Raw genomic sequence first — 22,538 nt, 5'->3', positions numbered from 1 at the left:
CTTAAACAAAAAAAACCCTATAATTTTTAATATTTTAAAGCACAAAGGTTTTATAGCCAGAAAATAGTGAAAAGGCCAAAAATATAAACAGCTTCCAGAAGGCATCAGGAGAACATATGTAACTAATTTTTTTTTTCAATTAAATCCTGGTTTTCAAAGCTTCTATAACTAATGATTGCTGAAAAATGTTTGCCGTTAGCAGGGCAAGTAACACTGCATTTTCCTACGTAAATGCCCAAATTTTTACTTTAATTTTTTAATTTTTTCACACCTAGGTTACATAATCATGTCCAAATTTTAAAGGCAATGAAGTATTTTCCATATTTGCAGGAATGGATATTGTCTGCAATGTGGACATTGAGTAAGAGAAGCACCTTCCTATAGGTTTGATGTAACATTTAAAAGAAATATTGCAACTGGAACGAAGCTTTTACAATGATTATCAATTTCCTGTTGTATTCCATAGCTGAATAAATATCATGTCTTCTCTATTATATTTTTTGAAGAAGAACTCATATGCAGTATAAGCAGAGCACATAGACACAATATATAATTTTGTCTTCTTGACCAGGATTAATTATGAATAAAATTGGTAATAAAAAATCTTGTCTGGATAGGAATTTTACTGGAACAATAAATATTTTAAAATTAATGTCTGAGTTATCTTATTAGTACTTATCCTCTTTCTTTAAAACTATCACCAGTTTTAAACCTCAAAAAGGCATTAAGCCCCAGCATTTGTTGTAGGAGTAATAAAACTAACCAAAAAGTGGCAAAGTCACTTAAGGAGATACTTATTAAGGTAGGTCTGAATCACTGTGTCCAGATCTGCTCAAACTGCATAGCTGTCCGGAAGATTTGGAATGTGCACTTTTTGAAAAGGAAAAATGTCAAATTAGGTTTTGTCTCTTTAAGTTTCAATAGTTACAAAACAAGGTTCTAAATCCTTTCAATTATACTTACAAGAATTAGTGCATTTAATTTCTTAATCCCTAAACCATCTGCCTATTCTTCACTGTTGCCTCATCAGAAGATTGTGATTGGATACTGTCCATGACAAACTATAAAATTCAATCCCCAAATCATACAGAGATGTGTTTGAAATTCTAGGGCATGTTTATAACATCCTGAGAAATATTGGCATCACTAACTTAAAAAGAGCAAAGCATTTCCAGCTGCAGTAAATCCTGGGTAATAAGTTTATATATACACAACCAACTGTTTATGATTTGCTGATGAGGAAGTAATCTGACAAATCTCTTACATGGTCCTTATGAATCAGACTGGGCAAATTCTGGTAAAACCAGCACATAGCAGTGGCTTTAGAGTCAAAACCACTTAAGTTTCTGGAACTTAGAAATGTTCAATGTCAAAAAAGTATAGCATTTCTTGCTGAATACGAATTAAGATGGAAAGGCAGTGACAGATGACTTAGAAGAGAAAGCACTGCCAGCTTGAAGGAAAATTTTTGTAGTAATCATGGAGTAAAGCCTTATAGTGAAATATTAGAGCAAAGAGAGTCTCTTGGACTCAAAAAATAGGCATGGTAAAAAGCAACTAAGGCAAAGTAAGAATAATATAATTTTTAATCACAGTAGGTTTATTCCTTCAAAACATTATTTATATTCTGGGTAATTCAAAGTCTGATACCTCATTTAAAGACTCAGTAATAGAGTTAAATATTTCACTGTAGCATTGGAACTCCTTGTTTTCAAAAAAAAAAAAAAGAATAGTCAAATTTACCTACACTTCCCAGACTACAAAAGTTAGAATGGACGGCATTTGTCTGTATGATGCTTTGCATATCCATATAAAAATATGGTTTGTGTAATCCATCATTAAATACTCTAATGCGCCTGAGTCTGAATAACATGCTAAGACCCTCAGGAGATGTAGTGATTCCATTTGCAAAATTTGCCATTTCCGTCTTTGAATCTGCTTTGTTTTAATTGAATCTCCTTTGTGAAAAGTGCATAAAAGGCACATGCCAAGACAAAATTACATCTATTGAGAACTTGCAATTTCAGTGAAGAACTGGGAACGGGGAAAAGAGCAGGAGGAAGGATGATCCTTTTGGCTTTTCAAGGCATAAATGGGGCCCAGGAGTGAATAATATAATTTGGTGGTAGAATTGGTTACTAAGATAACCTGTTTTGAGTTTGATGGTCAATGTCATTAACACACTCTTTAGAACCAGACAGATATGAAGATTTGGCCCATCTTTCACAGAATTTGCTTGCTGTAGTGTTTAATGCTATGGCAATCTGAGGTGGGAATCTGAATACATCCATAAGCATTTCAGGAAAGAAAAGAAAATAACAAACATATTAGACAACTCAAATCTAAGGATAAGGTACATTTATGAAAGGCATGCAATTGGTCAGCTGTGAAAGTGGCAGGTGTAGGGTGTATTGCTGCTGAAATGAACTGCCATACATACAAAAGAAAGGCAAAAAAAGGCACTTTTTCTTTCTTCAGTGAATATACTTCTTATATTTTCATACTTGTTTCAGAAACTGCATTTTTGTGAGCAGTAATACTGACATATTGAAAACCTGAAAGTTTAGTTTTGAAATTACCTTTGAAATTTGGTCTGATCCTCGCATCATAGCCCGACATCCTACCCATTAGCTTATCCAGGAAATCAGATGGTGACATTGGCATGCTACGAGATCTTGCACTGTCTGTTTCCTTTGTGGCTACCAAGCTAACAGCAAGGAAAAACAAACAAACAAACAAACAAACAAAAAACCAGAATTTGTTAGAAGTTTTGTTAGCAAAACTTTGACTTTAGTCAATCATAGTTCATTTTTGTAGGAACAGGAAAACAGGAAAGCTAAGACAGTCTTTCTAGCTAGTTAATGCTTCAGAAATAGTAACAGCAAAGAAATTGAAACAAGTTCTTTCTATAGCTGTCATTTAATACATAAATTTTATTCTGCTATGCTGCACAGTTGTAGGTTACTTTGTCCTCAGAACTTCTGAAGATTAATAACACTTTCCATGAGCAGTAATCAATATCATTATCACAAAATCAAATAATGTCATCTACAGAAGTAGCTGTGTATGTGGAATGTCACACTTTAGAGTCTACTCTGAGACTGATCTATTTTAACTGGGTGTGCTGTGATAGAAACCTGGATCAGAAAAAAAAATGTACTAAGGATCTTGATTAGAACAGTACTACTATCAGCAATTTTTGTTTTATGTTGACACATAACCATAGTAAAACAGATCAGTCTCTTGGCAGGTGGTATTCTTAAATTGTCTTACAGTTGCATTTTCTGTTAAAACAAAAGTGACTGCTACAGTGGGTAAAAGAACAAAACAAGACAAAAAGCCCTAACAACTTACTCATTGAACTATTTTGGGACAAACTTTTCTTCTCAGGGCCACATGACAAATGCCATCTCCTATAGCTTCCTCTTTATATGCATTCAAAACTCCCACTGACATTCTAAAGTGTGTTCTGCACATGATAAGAGAGAAGACTAACAGCACTGTGATCAATCATGGGACCCAAAGGAAAAGTCTCTGTTTTGTGGCACAACTCTTACTTGAGTACTGTCTAAAGACACTGGAAAAATAGAACAATCAGAAAATACATAAATTTAGTGACATTGTGATACACAATGCAATTGAAATAATTTTTGGCTTTTGGAGCCTCAAAACAGATAAAGAGCTTTGCATATTTGTGTGGAACTCAAGTAAAAAAATCTGTTACAGAAGGACTTAAATCTCTTTTACTTACCCAATTCACTGTCTCCATATAAATTCAGTCTTTTAGAACTACTTAAATATGCTTTTGTTTAGATGTAAATGCAGGGAATAATGTAAAGCCTTTAGCAGTCTTCTGACTCATAAAAAAGCCCATGCTAAACTTTGCCTGTTAACAATGGATGGAATATAAAAATGGAAAAACTCCATACAGGTATGTATGCATGCAGAGGCCACGCAGACTGAGAATGTGTTTTCTTTCTTTTCAAGACTCTTACTCAGGATGTTAAAAGTTACAGAAACTTCCATTTAGAAGGTCTGCTAAAACTTTTGTCTTTCAGTTTGAAATTTGGATTTGTTATCTCAAAAAAAGATTTCATATTAGTCCTTGAGAGTTACAAATTTGGGCACACAGAATATGAACATAGAAGCCTCTAGAACGGTATGGTTTGCTCATATTTTAATTAAAAATGAAAATTAAATCTTTTAGTTGCATTATTAAATCAAAGTTAAATTTTTTTGAGTTTATTTCTTTAGATAGTGTTTACACTATTCTATGTATAAGCTAATTTGTATATTCTTAAATAGTTCATAAATTGTTAAATTGTTGGATTGTTTTGAACATTTTGGTATCTCTCTCAGTAAAAAATGTTTCTTTACTCTCCTTCAATAGCTAACCTAGTTCTTTATTTCTTCCTGCAGCTGCAGAATGTATTTCCATTCCTGAGAAAGTAAGTGTTCAACATATTCTTTTTATAGTTCAGTTTGAAATTATCCTATTGTCATAATTTTCATTATCAATCATTGTGAATGGATCTGATTCATCACATTATTACAACTTCTGTAAAACATCACTAATGTCTAATAAAACAAATAAAATACAAGAGCCAGATTACCCTTTGTTGGGTATTATCTACTTGGAAGGTAGGAGAATCAAGTTAATGTGTGTATACACTTAGTATATATACTTGAACTCTTAGATTTCATTCTAGTAGTCCTCTATAAGGAGTTTCTATTCTGTAGGTATATAATATTTCTATGCTACAAGATATACACTCCTGTATTTTTATTCTTAATATACATAAATGATCCAGAACACAAATATAGAAAGGCCAATTGTTAGCTTGAATATAATTTTCTGGAAAGGAAGCATTTGTTTCTTTGCTCTTTTTTTACTTCACTGAACCTTTTGTAAATCTTTCCTTGTTGTACTTGTAGTTCTTGCTTTGCCATGGAATAAAGTACTTTGAAATTAAGGTAACTAATGCTGACAAGGAAAAATAGTAATTTCTGCAACTATGGATTTTCTCAAAGTGACATTTACCTTTTTATATGATTGCATCATTAGTATTTGCTTTCATTAGTCAATTTTAATTCTCAGAATATCTCGAATAATTTCATGACTGCTTATGAAAACAAAACATTCAGCATAACTAATACCTTTTGCATAAACAAGTTTTATATCAAAAGTCAGCTGTAATTTGTAACTAAATATTTCTTCAGGGAATATTTTCCCTTTTACTAAGCTTGGGGTGTAAAAGCTGGTTGAGTTCTCCAGAATTCTGCCCTTTTGATTTAAATTCTATTGAAAATATGTATTTCAAGAATAGTGTTGGACAAATAAAACTTTCATCAATCAAAGATGACATGTGGAATACTTGTCTACTTATAAAGGAGCTAGACTTGGTAATGTAGTAAAACCCGAGTAAAGCAGTGGATTTTAAGAAGGGATTTTCTGTTTCCAGATTAATATAAAAATTTACTCTGTGTGGTAAGGGCTCTTCAATTTTATTGCACACGGCCTCTGAAAGATCAGCCTCTGGCTAAGGGGTTAGAGGAGGGTATACTCCTTCCATGAACTAAGAATTGAGCTTCTTTTAGTGTTAATAATGCACATAGCTTCGTCCTCGATGCACAACTATTGCATAAGCCCAGGAACGGCTTTGCGTGCCTCCAGAGGGAATTCATTCTGGCCTGTCACAGTTTTTTAAAGAATGTGTACATGCATTTTCTAAAAGGCGGAATTACAGGAATTTAATATCAGCAAGGTACAAAGGACTTGTGTTTAGCATAAAGTAATTATGTGACTTTAAAACACTGAGAAAGAAAGCCGTGCATTTTTTTCAGAGGTAGAAGCTTCCCATTGCTGAAGTCTTTTATTGGAGACAGATTATAACCTCACAGTCTTCTGGTCTGTTCATATTTTATGAGGAAATGTTACCAACAAGAATGCTCTCCCTGGTAGTGATTCTGAGTTGTTGCCATGAGCTATCGGCAATTATTACTAACAGTTACAGGGATTTATATGATTTTCCAGTTTCAGACTTTGAACAGTACTTGACTTCAATTTCCTGGATGTATTCCGAACATCTTTAAAATGTAAATTAAGCCTACAAATACAATAGAAAAGAAATTTGATAACTTAATTTGTGGACAAGAATCAAGGAAAAAAAAATGAAAATGTCAAAAAGATGCATTCAAAAATTATTTGTGCCCAGACAAATTTACACCATCAAAACTTAGGGTAAGAATTTTTGTTTCAAATAAGCTGTCACAAAAACCCAGGCTGCATCAGAAAATTAGAATCACGAGGACTATAATTACTCCTGTCTCTGGTCTATTCTGTCCATGAACTTATTTTTTTCACCTAAAATCTGAGGACAGATGAGCTTTGCATCAATACCTTGAAGCCTGTCAAGTTGGAATTTCAATCACTGAGATAGGAAACTATCCTAAATCACAGGTGCCTTACCTACAAAAAGTCAAATTTGAATCAGAAACTGTTAGGTCAAGCTGAAGATATTTCAAGCGGGATATAAATGTTAGGGAGTAAGAAGCAGTCTGACACAGACAAGATGCAGCTTCTCTAGACAATATACCACATCCTAAATTTCAGAAAGAGACCTACTTGTAATAATGGTGTTCAGCAATGCCATCTATAATCTGGAAAGAAAATGCAAAGCTGGTTAAAAATGGTTTAAGATGGTTTAAAACTATGAAATGGAACAAGAATTGACAGAGACATAAGTTCTGATAATGTGAAGAAAACCACCTCTTTCCTAAAGGCATCTGATTTAAGCAGAAGAGTTTAAAACAATTAGAGGAAGGATATAAAGAGATGTATGAACCGTGAACGTGGGCAGAGCTGGAGGAAGCAGTGAAGAAGGACTCAGAATCCCTCAAACGACTCAGTGCTGTTGTGGTAAGGTTCTCACTGTGCTGCTGTGTTATCCAGTGGTGCGGAAAGATTGAAAGAGTGAGCAGAAGCATGAAGGTCACTTATTATTTTATACGTTATTAATGAGACCAGTTCTGGGATGTTGCATCAAATTCCATGTCCGAGTTTTAAAAGGACATGAAAGCATTTGGAAAGGTACTGAACAAAGCCACTAAACCATGATCTGAGAGTTAGGGAAATTTGCTTCAAGTAAGAGACTTTAAGAGCTTAATCTGCTTAGTTTATCAAAAAAGAAGAATGAAAAAATAGCTTGATTGAAGAGTATAAATATCTCAAGTCAGCAGAAAATGCTGGACATTTATCTAAAGAAGAAAGGCAGAAGAAAACTCAGTAAGAGATAGACAAATTCAAATGGGAATTTGGACACACAATTTAATAATAACAGAAGCTCAAACTGTACTAACCAAGACAATACAGCTTTCTGGAAGAAACAATTTAATATAAGGTATTGTTCTTCATATATGGCTAGCCTGGTGAAAATAAATGAGTTCTGATATATAGAAAAGCAGGCTAAATTGAGATTAAACGTTGCAAATCTCATGCAGAAATCTTCAGACTGTCAAAAGGCACTTGATTTTTTGAGGAGTTCAAGGAAGGGAAGCAATGGGCATAGCTCCCAGTGTGAAATGATGTCTTCTCAGGGGCCTTCTACACGGGGGTTGGATTGCAGGCTTGCAGTTGCTGTAATGAGGTTTGCAAGTTAGAGCTGTAATGTTGGCTCATCTCGCTCAGTTCCTTTCACAGCTGGGTATTTGACTTACTAAGCAGTTGTATGAGCAACAGCTTCTTGCACAGTAGGGACTTAAGCTCCAGAATGAAAAGTGCACTTGAGCTGCCCATAAACCAGAACAGCTTAGAAAAACAGAGGTTGACATCAACTAGGAAAAGAAGAGGTAAATTTTCTATGATATGCACCTGCAACCAACAAAGAATTGTAAGCTAAACCATAATGTTGTCATGAAAGCGAATGGATGTGAAATAGCCAGGAATAAATTTAGATCAAAATTAAAAGACTTTCAACCACTGAAACACTTCAGTTATGGAATAGTTTAACATTTTGAGCTGACATAGATAGCCCTGTGTGTTTCAAGATGGAGCTAGGCCTTAGGATGCTGTGACATGTATGACTGTGATTGCAGGTGATGGGATTAAGTTAATTTTTAATCCTCTGCTGAGAATATGTTTACATTATTATTGATTCGTTTAGGTTTGTAAAATAATTTCTGCTACAGAAGTCTGGAAAAAAAAAATATAGCTGACACAGCTATACAGCCAGAGGACCAAAACCTACAGAATTTAAATAGGAAATCTCATCTATCAGCTGGCCATTTAGATAGATAAAGCAAGATAAAGCAGGGGTCATGAATCTGTGCTCCTGAAATGTCTATTCAAAGCAGCCATGTTTGTGAGAGAACATCTTTCTCTTCCCTTCCTCCAAAAGAAAATAATTGGGAAAAGCTCTTCAAAGGGCACTTACAATCCCCATAAATGTTTCCTTCTCTAAAACATTTAAGGCTCCAGAAATCAGATTGCTTTCCCATGTTTACCTTTTGTGTTTTTTTTTTTGAAGAACTGCTGTTTTCTACGTGTAAGTTGTCTCTATCTATCCCAACCTTCTGTACATTTTTACCAAAGCACAAGAAGCAGAAATAAACTTTACATATGAAAGTGCTTTATATAAGCTTGATTTTGAAAGGTGTAATTTCAAAGGTAATTTCAGGCCCAGTACCTTTCAGACTTATGTTTGTACTGCAGAAAATGCTGTTTTTTACTGATATCCCTTATTTAAACATTCATCTTCAAGATGTGTTATTAAAAAGCTCCTTTGAGTGTGTAGTTAAAGCCTTAAATACATATATATGTATATATATATATATATTTGAAAATATTGAGAAAAAAAGTTGTGGATTACCAACTACCATCAGCATTCCTAAAAAAAGATTGTATCACTCCAGAAGGGCTTAATAAGAACAGACTAGACAAAAGGGAAGGAAGAAATCACATCTTCCATCATTTGCTGAGTTTTCTCGTTTTGTTGCTGCTACAGGGAGGTGACAGAGACAGAGTATGGTGTGCTGTAATTCTACCTTCCACTGGAAACTTCCTACAGAGATGTTTCCAAGTCCAATTTAGAACCACCCACTCATTTATCCAAATTAGCCTGAGAGTAGTCTCAGAGACTTACTTTTGAACACAATTGACACAAATTATCTTTGAATTACATGGTAGGTTCAATTTCTCAGTTCCATAGGTAATGTACTGATGCATTTTTTCTTGAAAATCTTACATTAACACAAAGTTGCTGTCACATTTGTCTTAAGGATTCTTTTCAAAAAAAATTACTAATTTTGTCTTAAAAACAATCCATTTTAATCATTCAGACAGGTAGAAGGTTTGCATTTCATTTTACAATGCATACTACAGTGCTGATACATGCATTGTGATGGTCCAGTAGGTCTTCCATTTCATTATTTAACTTATTCTCTCAGACAGCAAGTGTGGTCAAACCCCTGGAGCAATTGGATGTTGTGTTTGTGGTCCATTCTCTCCATCTGATGTTTGAATGTTTTTAATGCACTCCATATTAAAATGCTTCCCAGAGAAGCTCAAAGAAATTAATTACACCCTTAGAAGGAAAGTAGCCAATATTAATTTAATTGCACACATTACTACACAAAAGCATTTCAGTAGATTAGTGTAGTGGTACTTATTCACTGATTCACCAGAAATGGTTATGTGAATCAATCTCATGACTGGTCTCCCTGATTCCATAGCTGTAAGCAATGGTGATAGAATTCATCAGCTTTTAAAGTAAAAATTATTCATTAAATTAAAGAGGTCTGCTTGGAAGGAAATAGTCCTCTAATTGGTAGTGTTGGATCATGTGATGGTGTCGTGCATTTAAAAAATTTTAGCAATAAGATTTTGTGATATGAAGAAAACATTCAAAGACTCTTCTATGTGATACAGACCTTCATCAAATACATTTGGTCAAATTAATGGGGAAAGCAAGCTTTTACTTTGATGAGGTCAGAAGCATAGGATGTTTTTTTTGTAATGGTAATGAATCTAACTAGTTGATCTACTAATTAAGTAGGTAAAGGACTAACAAGATCAGAGTTTATAGTGAGCAGAATTAGCATGCATTAGTCAAGACTTACATAATCCTGAACAAAACTACCTTTTTGAGAGTAGAATGTTCCAGCATGTGACAGCTTAGAATAAAAACCAGAAAAACACAAGAATGATTACTGAAGGCCTCAAGCCCATCCAAATTAGTGTTTTTCTTGTTTTCACAAGAATAAATCCTGCTCTTTTTAGAAAGACAAAAACTGCCTTCGATTTTGCACCAACAAACATAATTCATTAATGTAAAGCATAAACAATACTAATTTGTTTGATTTTTGGAGATAAGGCTAAGGTTTTTCCAAATTTTTGCACAGTTCATCACTGAAATGCATTTGTTCAGAAAAGTGGCATGACACAGATATTCTTTGAGGTATGATATGTTTAAACTGACTAACTGAGATAGCTGTGTCAAAAGAGAAATAAAAGTCTCTGTGTTCTACTGCAATAAAGAGTTTTAAATTTGGAAACCTTGAAGATTAGCATATATTGTGGAGTGGGAGGTCAGAAGACAGGATAATTTTGTTTTAAGCAAGTATATTTTAAAATTGCAATAAAATTTAAAACCATTCTATTTACCAAAAATTAAAATGCTTCCCAGAAAATAAAAGACAGGCTTTTCTGATTGGAGGCCATTCATCAGCAATATTTATTTATGAAAATCCAGGGCCATTCTGGAAAGCCAGGAGCTATGTCAGGGGGTCACAGCTTCATGGATCCAGTACTGAAAGTGACATGCAAAATCATCTGTCACTGCTGTTCCATTCTAGCTCACACAGATATACTTTCTTCTGAGAAACAAAGCAAATCACAAAATTAATCTCTTTCTCTGAATTATCCTTAGAAGACAATATATTTACATTATCTATATTGTGAACTCAGGGTAACTGGACTCTGAGTTCAGATGCCTGAATTAGACAACGTTCCCTTCTACTGTTCAAGGTTAGTACAAGGACATAATTTTCTTCCAACTCCTTTGTATTCCATTATGAAAATAACTCTATTTGAATAATGATTTATTGGTGAATAACTAATTTCCTTCTGAGGAACAAAAAGAAAGCTTCCAATGGTGAAAGAATGGTGGTAGAGAGTGGCATGTAATAAAGCCAAAGATAGTAAATGACAGCGAAAGAATTAAGTTTGCAATGTGTTAACAAAGACTGAAATCGCAAGTGCTTTTCATTTTATTTCAGCTAAAACTGACAATAATGTGTTTCTTGCTAATTAAAGATGCAATCTCTTGTTGTAGGTCAAAAAATTGACAGTTCCTAGTGCTAAGAAAATGCAGATTTTCATATACTGCAATGTTTTAGATAATAATTTTATCAGAACAAACACAGAATTCTTAACTGATGTTTGCCAGAGTGCCATATCAACTAAGAGGAGCAGACGCATTGTGTCACCAAGACTTTAAAAAGGCATTTTCTGAGAAAAATGCTCAAGAAAAATTTAAGTGTTTTGTGTAAAATTTAGATTTTCTACTGATTTTTCAGTAGTTTTAGATTTTTCTAGTTGCTCTCCTATGCTCTTATTTTGACTAAGTGCAAATGGTCAGGATAAATTTTCAATATAATGCTGCAGAGATAAGAGATAAGTAGAGTTTCATCAGGACACATTTTCAGACATAGTAAAAATACTTATGTGCAACCAAAAAAAAGCCTTTCCATTTTAAGTTAACTAACTTCCTATTTGTTATTATTTTAGTGGTTATAAATGAAAGCTACATAAAACATATATAGGGGATTGCATTTCAATGCAAGTATTAGAACAATATTTTCTTTCAGATTTGAATAATTTTTCTGTTTCAGCTACAGAATTAACATTAAATTTTAGTACTCCTGTAGCTTAGGCAATGGTTACAAGCATTTTTTTAACATTCCTGGTACCTTTATGGTGTAATTTTTTTTTCCACATTTATTAATACAGTTGAGAATTCCTCCAGCTCTACAGACTTCCTCTAGCCATGTTTGTCATGGAAATAAAATAGCTTGTTAAAGTAAACGCAGCTTTAACACATGTTGACATAAAGTACATACATTATGGACTATTGCTTGGAAAAACTTTGAATTGCTGTGGAATGCTTCAACTCTTCTTATCAGAGAGGAAAAACAGAATAATACAACTTCAAGTCTTCTGATTAAGTCATTCTGTCATGATCACCATTCCAGTATATTATAGTCTAGATAATGTTAAATTTATATAATTTTTGTTTTGTTTCTGACTTGATACATATATATAAGCACAATGCTTTACACAACAGCATGTGAGACAGCTGTTTAGATTGACTTTTTCTCTGAAATAAGTTTGATAAGAGTTCTGTTAGACAAAAGCTGAATATATCCTAAAAGGTAACTATATAAAGTATTTTTTTCCCAAAATGCTACTCATAAAATTCTTTCTTTTGATTAGCCAGCTAATTATAGTGTAGATCTGTGTTACTACTAATAATTTATAGTTTTCAATTACGGCAAAATATTTCTAGTTGAAAAAATACTGTTTTCATGAAATGGAGTTTTAAGGAATGGTTTTATGAAATGCTGGCAGGCTTGGGTGTAATATTGTTCAGTTTCCTTTCTATTTTGTCAGTAACAATCAGTTTTTCAGTGTCAATGGAAACTAAAGTTGCAGTCTCAGGTTCTAATTTTCGAAGACTCTGAACATTTTCCCCACAGAATTAGCAGAGATTTTTCTTGCTTTCTGCAACTTAAACTGCTTTTTATGCATTGAAAAGTGAGAAAATATTTTCAGAGCTTTGGAAATTTTGTGAGACAGGAATGGTGGCGTTCAACCAGCAGTGTTAATTTGCGTGAGATATGTGGATTAAGTAATTTTTTCCTTTTTATTAATTCTATCCAGGATAAACACTGTAATAAAGCAGTATAAGACTTTCTTTAACAAGAACAGAGTTGAGCTTCAGGGTGATGAAGAGAGTGACAGAATTCATGCCACATAATGACAGAACCCAGTATTCCTAATGCACGCACTGAAGCATATTCCTTACGGAATAAGTCAGAGAAAATAATGTGAAGGTTAAAAAAACAGTGCTGCTAGCCTTTCATGCTTCCTCCAAAATTATCCTGGTCCACTACACGCATTCTCTTTCACACACAGAAAGTGGTGTTTAAATTTCCTCTCAGATACATATTTAGTCTTTGCTTTCCTGTTCTTCAGTATGGCAGCATCCCCTTAAATTATAATCCCAGTGTTATGAACATTGCGTAAAGAACTCTAAATAAGTGGAGGGAAGGAAGGGTCATGACCTGAGCTGATCCCCTACTGGCCTCGCAAATCCTCCACCATATGAGTGAGGGATCCAGGTAGAGCACCCTCTCCCCTTCCCTGGATCATCATGAAAGCATTGAGGGCACTGCCCCCTTCCCAAACAGTGTTAAAGGCTTTATCATGTGCAAGACCCGTTTTCTCCTGGAGGAATCATCCCTGTTGAAAAGGAGGAAAAAGAGCATTCTGTTAAACATTATTCAGGGATCTGAACAAATGCTTTTGTGCTCACATTTTAATTACAGATGAAGATTTGAGTACTCTTGGATCCAAAGAGGTACAGAGAAACAACTGAAAGAGGAGAGAGAGATATTCTGAGAGCTCATTTGCAGAGTGTTAGAATTTGGGGATAAGTGTTGAAGATAAAAGGGAAAATTTTAATATATGGAGAATACTCCAAATAGTATTTTTAAATCCAGTTCCCCACTGTATTCTACTTATTGTAATCATAGATTACTGTCTCAAGTGGGGACATTTCATATTCATTCTGTGTGGTAAAAACTAGCAATATTATGTTCAAAACAATTTTTAGTGCACAAGAACTGAGGGAAACTACAAGATATTTTATTCGACTTTAAGTCTTGCAAATTAGGAGTTTAAGCAAATCTAAGAAAAGAAAAAAGAGAAGAGAAGAGAAGAGAAGAGAAGAGAAGAAAAGAAAAGAAAAGAAAAGAAAAGAAAAGAAAAGAAAAGAAAAGAAAAGAAAAGAAAAGAAAAGAAAAGAAAAGAAAAGAAAAGAAAAGAAAAGAGAAAAGAGTTAATTGAAAATTACTCAAAGTTAAGTGTTGGCAACAATTATAAAAAATTGGAAACAGCCTATTTTGTAGAAAGTGAAATTGCATATTCTGGTACTTGTGGATCCTCAGAGATGCTGGCATTACATTAGGTTCATATTTTACCTTTCCAAATTCAGAAAGGAAGAACGTGTTCAGAATGTATTTTATGAGGAACTGGAGATAAACTCTAGACATAGTGGAGTCTTAACGTAAACTGTACATAGTATATGAAGCCTTGAGCAATGCTGTGATGGGTGGTGTAAGACAATACTTTTTTTAGATTAAATGTGTTTATCTATCTATCTATCTATCTATCTATCTATCTAATTTTTCTAATCAAACAGGGAATGCAACAAAGAGCAAAATATTAAGACAGTAGGTGATGTAGTTATAACTACAGCTTGAATTTCATTAGAGGAAAAAATTAGTTTGCTTTTTTAAATTTCATAGCTGTTCCAATTTTTCCAAAATTAGTTTGAACTCTAAGAATCCCATGCAGGTTAATAGCAAATAACTCATCCTAAGTAACAGTTAGAGAAAATTTAGTACTCCTGTGTTCTACTGTATGGTTTCGCTAAAAGAGCCTTGCTTTTTGCATTGATTTGTATTTGCCAGTAGCCCCACTACTTGTGCAGCTCCACTATTTCAACAGCCCCACCAGGGACCATGATCATATCAGACCAGAGTGTTCTTGAAATTTTACACCTTTCCTGTGGTCTCAAACTGTTTCTCTTGGAAACTACGTTTTGCTAATGTTTCATGTCACCAGAAAGAAACTTCAGTAGTAACAGTGTTGAAGAGGACTGACCTTCCTTAGGGAAGTTCCTACCTAGAAATAGCCCTGACTCTCCCTGCTGTCCCCACTCATTTTGTTACATCAGTAAGTCCAGTGGTAAGTAACAGGGAGGTATGTGGTATAGAAAAATTGCATAAAAAAATTGGAGCATGGAGTCACTGTCCCTGCAGACGTTTAATAAAAGACTGGATGTGGAACTTAGTACCATGGTCTAGTTGACATGGGGGTGTTCGTTCATAGGTCGGACTTGATGATCTTAGAGGTCTTTTCAAACCTAATTGATTCTGTGGTTCTGTTCATTATTTGGAAAGTCCAGTTAAGTGTAGGTCGAATGTTATTACCCTGTTTGCTGTTGTATTCAATAATGTGTACTGGACAATTCATTAGACATCTGACTGGAAATGCAATAAAGAAACGTATTCTTTTATACTTGTGTAAATATATACCTTTTTTTCTTTTACTTTTTTCTTGTTCTTTTTATTGTCACTACTTACACTCCCGATGCCACATCATCTAAAGGCATCAGCCTTAAAGGATAATATTGCCTCAGAAACCATAAAAAATAATGGGCTATGCTAGAAAAAAAGTCCAGTCTTTAAAATTCTCACCCTTTTCTCTTTACTGCGCAAACTATTCTGCTTTCTGACACTCTTCTCGTTCTTCTGCAAAAAGGTGCCTTTTACTTGACCTATTCATGATGCCTATATATCAGTGAAAGTGATCTATTTCCTATTTCCCTTCACTGATTCTTTCACTAATCATGAAGTTCAGTAGGAAAAGAAGAGGACAAGAAGCAACACCACACACAAGGGCTCTTCATCATTCATTACTTGAGAAAAGCTGATTTGCAGGAATAATTCCCTATAGGTATTATTACATAATACTCAGTAAGGTCATTTGGAGCCTGTATTCTGAATCTGTTAAAATAAAAAGCTCTGATCTTGTAAAAATTTTCATTTTCTCCAATTTACATGATTCCTAGGATGCCTGGACAAAAATAATCTGATAGAGGAGCTATTATGTTTATCATCATAGAGAAACACAGAACTTATCTCACAATATAACTGGCTTTCAGTCGTTGTTATCATCAATTGGCCAGGAATGAATTAAGAGAAGTTGAAAAGAATGAAAATGTCACTAGCATTGTAAGAATTGAAAGATTCATGGTTTTAATTGAAATTTCTGTGTAATTTAATTTTCTTAAAGGTTATAGTATTATAAACTGAAAAATATATACATAGTAAATACTATATAATGATTACCTGAAATTATAAAGATGGTAATCACTTAGTAAAAGAACCAAGATTTTATGAAAATGAAGGGATAGCTAAAGCCCTTATCAAATTTGTACTCATGAAGAAACTCCTATTTGGTACAAAAGAACTTCAGTGTCTTCAGTGGTATAGTTGAAATACAAGGGAAATTGGTAGAGCTGAAATACAAGAGAATTTGAATTACATATTCTTGGTCACAAAACCCCCTCTCGTCACTTTTGTCTGAGTTTTGGAAAGCACAGTGCTTCCCTAAAGGTATTGATGCTCTCCTCCTCAATTTTTAGAGTGCTCTAGATCAGCATTTTTAGATGTTCTCCTCCTCCATCACAAGAGTTTGGCTCACTGGGCTCAGTGTGAGCTGTGGTAGCTCAGCTCTGAAACAGAGCTGTTTGTATTTGTTTTGTAGAGCCCTCAGCAGGGTTCCTCTTTTCTCTGAGGACATTTTTTTTTCTTTTAATCATGTTTCAAGTTTCTTTTTCCTTTTTTTCCCTTTTTTTTTTTTTTTTGTTCACCCACAGAAGTGCTGGGGAGATTCTCATGGTCTCTGCATGAGCTAGCATACTTTCACCCAGTCTTGCTCCTTGATAATTTTGATTGTGAGCCTGACCTGCTGGCCGGACCCTTTGGCTTTGACCTTGGCCGTACCTCTTCATTACCACCTTTGCCCATCAGTGTGAACTTTTGAACAGCTCTTCTCCTGCACAAGTGCTGTGGGACTGCAAACTCTTCTGGTGGAATCCTGTTCCTTCCTGCCTTGCTGTGAGTCTGAACTTCCAGCTCAGCTACCCTTCCTTTGCTACTCCCTAAGATGTGCTAAGTACTTTTCATCGGACCTGGAGCCTGTCAGCTGATTTATTCCACAGAGACTATCTTTCAAATTAAGTCTGGGCAGCTGAGGAAAGGTATTGCTCCTCAGTGCTGTCATCTTGCATTAGTAGATTTTCTTTTACATACTTTTATTCACATCTTGATTTGGGCAGACACTTTTATTTCTTGAGTAGACTTATAATTATAAATCTAATTATTAACATATTAATAAGCTACTGAAGTGTCATTAGAACACCAGAAAATCTTTACTTTCAAAGATGTTTGTGAAGCTATGTCACATTTAATAGTTTTTAGCTGTTGTATTTTTTTTTACTTTCATTATTTGAAGGAACTAATACTGGCCTAAAGGATAATGACTTCTGCTTCTTATAGCTATTCACCTGAAATCAATTTGCAATGAAATGCAGGAACAATTTCAAAATCAGTTAACCTTAAAATCAGATATGCCCCAAAGCTAGGTTGCATGGAGGTTTTTCCCACAAAAATCTAGTTTTTTAAGAGCAATTATCTGTATCTGTGATACTGTTTCCTTCAATGTAAGTCCAATGGAGTAGTGAAAAGATCAAGGAAAGAGGCAATAACCTAATCATAGCATGATTCTTGGTCTGTGCTAATAGGGATAAATAAAGAAATACCACATAGGGAGAATCTATTTTGCATTTCCCCAGTGCAACCTACCTTTTCATCCTCTTCTTTCCCCATACACAGGTCTACATACAAAATAGATACACTACTCCCTTCAAGGAAAAAGCAAATCCCTGTCAAGTCCCTGACAGCGTAGTTCTAAAAGATCAGTGCTGGTGTCCATGAAAGTTCCTGAGCTCTGATGAAACTGTTTTTGACTCACAAATCCTCACGTTTATTTTGCAAATATGATCTTGCTTTCATCACAACCTCTTGGAACTTAGGCAAATCCAGGGGATTTTTTGTTAACACTATTACTTTATTGAAAGCTCAGAAGAATACTCAGACATTATTATAACTTCAAACTACATCTCAGAATGTTTTTCTTTCTTTGGTAGTAAATTACAGTCGTTTTAAGGCTACATTACATTATTTTCCTAATATTTTGCCTCTTTTTTGCACCTGAACCCTCTTAATATCACACTCAGGCTCGGACTGGCAGTAATATTAATACATAATATTTTTTTTCATTTTGGATCTGATAATAGATTTTCTCTCTATCCCCAAATATATTGCATAAACCAGAGCATTATAGGCTTTAATAATTGTTTTTCATGCTTAAAATCTATTAATAATCTATTAATAAATTATCAATATGCATATTAATCTATGACATAACAGTACAAACATGCACAATATTATGAAAGACTACGGATTTTCTCAACTTGACCATAGCACTAACTGCCATGTCCATTTCTTGAACACTTCCAGGCATGGTGACTCCACCACCCATTCCAGCAGCCCATTCCAATGCTTGACCACCCTTTCCATGGAGAAATTCCTCCTGATATCCAATGAGAATCTTCCTTGGCACAGCTTGAGGTCATTTCCCCTTGTCCTGTCACTGGTTGCCTGGGAGAGCAGGCTGATCCCCACCTGGCTACACCTTCCTTTTAGGCTGTTGTAGAGAGCAATAAGGTCTCACCTGAGCCCCATTTCTCCAGATTAAACAACCCCAGCTTCCTCAGCCAGTCTTCACAAGACTTGCTCTCTAGACCCTTTCCCAGCTTCATTGCTCGTCTAATTTTTTTTCCTACAATATCTTTTGGAGATCAAGTTAATAATTTGATCCTGTAATGTCCAATATACATCTTGTTTCAGCCATTGCAATTTGAAGGATCTTTTGATGTGGAATGAAAAATGAGTTATTGAAAAAATAAATCAGGTGAAGTTTCATCTTGTTAAGCACGCATCTCCAGACTTTGCTCATTAAAGTAGCAAGTCTAAATTTACCCTGAAAAACATCCTTTTTGCTATCTTCACAGGCATATAATTTAGACATTAATTTTAAATAGCCTCAGGGCTGTTGGACAAGTAATGAAGGCTTTTCTTGTTAGTTTCCTTCAGCTTTCTCACACAGCCTTCAGTTCCTTAATGAAGAGCAGAAAAGTTTCAAAGTTGCACGATGTAAGAGAAGATAACATCATTTCTTCCAAAATGTGTGAGCAAGTAAACCACATAAGGTTTGACTGTTCCTAGAAATCCATAGCACATCCATCTTCTCATCAAGTGTTATATCAGTGCTAAGGCTGGAGTCTGTGTCTAACAGAGAGTGGAAGCAGCCTTCTACTATTCCCTGTTCCCTTTGTTCCAATGGAAATCATTTCACAAGGCTTAAGTTGGAAAAGAAGTAGAATTAATGCCTCCAGGAGAGTCAAGAATTTTGCAGGTTTAATTCTTTTTCTTTACTTTTTTCCCATTTTTAAAGCATGGAGAAGACTCCTATGTGTTTTGAACTGACTCAGGTTTCTCAAGTATCATTTTTAGACCTAAAGTCGTCAGCAGTCTCTATTTTGAGATTCATATGGAAGATAAACATGGATTCTGAGCAGATTTCTGAACCACATAGTCCTTGTCCACAGTAACCATGTTCATTATCATAAAGTAACTATGAGCAAAAGGCTATTAAAGTACCACAGTTATCTGGATGTTGAAGAGAATAACTTGAATTTATGCTAAATAAGATATCTGTATACATTTGGAAACAATTCAGTAATAGCCTAGATTTACAAGATACAAAATAACTGTATGTTTTTCATAACTGACTTTATAGCCTTTTCCCCTCTTGGAATAAATGCTTTTATATTGTTAAAATAGAAGATGAACAATTCAACAGTAGGATGGCATTTGCATGGAATAATACGCAGAGGAAAAATAAGTTCCGTAAGTACATTGAAATAGAATAATAATAGCATAGTACTGCTTGTACTGCCTACACTACATAAGTGTTTGGTCACCTACTCTGAACATTAAATACTCACTGCAACATTTAAAGTGTAATATACATGCATTGACTCTTTCCTCGCAGTGTCAATCTCATACCATGTGACTAATTTTCTTAAAATCTCTTTTTTTTTGGCACAATTACAACAAAATCACAGTATAAACTATTTATGTTACATACATTGATACAAAGCATATAATTAAATTAACTTCAAAAAGGAAAGATTTGCTACAAACTTGTGAGCACTTGTGAAGTGTGCCATCATTGTGGGGTAGGACATGCTGCTGACTTAACTTCATGGTTATAAATCCTTTATATGTATAATCCCCAAACTCTCTTTTCAAATTTAAGTTTCCTTTTTGTCTTTTTTAAATAACAATGTTATGCTTAAAATAGTCTGGCACTGTCATGTTATATGCCATAGTTTGTTTATTGTGATACAGAGCTAGAATGTTTGTTGATAACAAGCACAGCTAACTGCATTAGCAGTGAATATATGATGACACTGAAGTCTCTTTCTTTACATGTGTGATTTTTCTTTTAAACTTTTCCCCCACGGAGGACTCAAGTTCATTTCAGCCTGATATCACCACACTTCCAGAGCCGTGTGTTAAAAGAATGCTTACATTGATATAATAACACCACTTTGGCTTCAAAGAGTGTGCTGGGCAGAGAGCCTCAGTCTCCTAGTCAGGTCATAATTTATGGATATGTTGCCATCTTTCATAATACAAATCCTAGACAGTCGGTAGTACAGCAAATGCTTTCCCTCTTCTGTAGGGAACTTCTGTAGACCATATCCTCTCTTCACTCATCTAGTGTTTTTCTGTTTCTGCACAAGACTTCTGACCTAAGGCAATCTGTGGTTTTTCCTTTTGCTGAAAAGAACTGACAGTAATAAAGAAGTCTGTATATTCCCAACTCAGATCATCTTCTGCAACTTTTACATACAGCCGCTTTGCACCTTAAGAATTTTCAAGATCATTGATGTTACAATTCCTGCTTAAAACAGTGATAAAATTCACAGATCTTATCGGAAAATCCTAGGTGGGAGCAAGTGAAGGGAAGTACACAACCTCCTGCTTGTAAAATGCAGAACGAGATTCGGGACAGAGCAGTGTTAAGATCCGTTCAGGAAGCGTGGAGCTCACGCGTTTAGTTTCTGCGCCCACAGCCTGGCTGCCGAAGGTAGCCGGGCGTTCGTGGTGAGGCAAGGCTGGGACCGCGGCGGCTGTCCGCACCCGTCCCAGGCATTTCAGCTGCCCGAAACCCGGGAAGGGGGACACGTCTAGTTCTCCAGGGAAAGCAACTCACCTGAGCAGCACCGCAGCTTCCCACAGATAGAACCCCGAGACAGCGGCGCGGAGGTACCGAATCCTGGCCATGCTGCTCGGAGACGCGGCGGAGCCCGGGAGCGGCGGCGTCGGAAGCATCGGAGGGGCTCGGCGGCGCGGCTCGGCGGGCGGGGGGCGGCAGAACCGCAGCACTCCGGGGAGCTCCGGCGGCTCCTCGCCCGCCGCCCGCCTCAGCGCCCGGCGGCTCCCGGCGCCCTCCCGCTGGGCCCCGCCGCGCCCGCCCCGCCGCTCCTCATCGCAGCCGAGCGGGAGCCTAATCCCAGCCGCGGCGGCGGCGCCGAGCCGCGGCGGCGGCCGGAGCCCCCGAGCCCGCCCGCCTGCCCCCGGCTCCTGGCAGCAGCCGGCACTCCGCCGCCGGACGCATGCCGGGCACGGGGCGGGCGGGAGGCCGGGCCGGGGCCGCCCCCCGGAGAGCGCGGCTGTCGCGGAGGGCGCGGGGCGGGACCGGGCGCGGCGGCGGCGAAGGGAGAGCCCTGGGGGGACTGCCCGGGGCGAGGGGGATGCTCCGCGGGACTGGCGCGGGAAGTCCGTGCTCAGAACGGCCCCCGCCCGAGCGCCTTCCCTCCCGCGGGGACAGGGGCGGCGGAGTCGGTGCCTACACGGGGCAGCGACCGTCAGAGAGGTCGGGTGAACTCACTGAACCTCGGTCTCGAAAAAGACTGGGCAAAGCGGGGCGCTTCTGCTTTGCCTGTAGGTCTGGTGGTAGGCTTGTTCTTAGGAAATAGTTGACGAGAGATGAGAGACACATCTCTGTATTTCAGTCTCTTCTTTGAAAGTACATTGCTGACTGATGCAGGAAAAGTATAGCCTGTTCTATTTGACTTTTTCGGAAAAGAAAGATGATCTAGAGCCACAGGGTGGACTAATGGGGAAACCCAAAGAGTCTTGACAGTTGGACTGGAGAGTGGAAGGGATTATAAGAAGGATCAAGGGAAAGAGCATCTTAAGAGGGAAACCGGAAAGTTATTCATGAGAACGAGGGGGGGGGGACAGAGAATAAGGTTACCGGTACAGGGGGCAGTAGGAAAGTGACATGATTACATTTATTGTCAGAGAAACCAAACATTTCAGGCAAACCGGGTGCTGCTTTTCTTAGCAAGGGTAAGGCTTTATTGAGTTGATATTGAGAAATATTGTTTGAGAAATTCATGTGGGAATCTGTATGGTTTGCGCACAAAGTAATATGAAGGATTTGTCAAGAAGGTCTATACCTGGAGAAGAGCAAAAGGGGAAAATATGTA

General features: G+C 36.4%; 1 protein-coding gene across 3 annotated transcripts in view; it reads right to left on the bottom strand.

Moving 5' to 3' along the window:
- GLRA3 (glycine receptor alpha 3) overlaps nucleotides 1-21,375 on the bottom strand; it is a 74,717-nt gene extending 53,342 nt beyond the window's left edge. For 2 of the 3 annotated variants that reach the window (XM_062493611.1, XM_062493612.1), the window contains exons 1-2: nucleotides 21,257-21,375; nucleotides 2,580-2,707 (exon numbers count right to left, since the gene is read on the bottom strand). In XM_062493611.1, the coding sequence (XP_062349595.1) occupies nucleotides 2,580-2,707; nucleotides 21,257-21,375 (247 nt within the window). Of the gene's footprint in view, nucleotides 1-2,579; nucleotides 2,708-21,256 lie in introns of those variants that run through there. The other variant, XM_062493613.1, reaches the window with a different exon arrangement.
- Between the last annotated feature and the right edge of the window lie 1,163 nt (nucleotides 21,376-22,538).

This window comes from Cinclus cinclus, chromosome 5 (assembly GCF_963662255.1).
Source record: "Cinclus cinclus chromosome 5, bCinCin1.1, whole genome shotgun sequence".
NCBI lineage: Eukaryota > Metazoa > Chordata > Aves > Passeriformes > Cinclidae > Cinclus > Cinclus cinclus.
The sequence above is the reverse complement of the archived record's forward strand: the minus strand, read 5'-3'. Positions and strand labels throughout refer to the sequence as shown.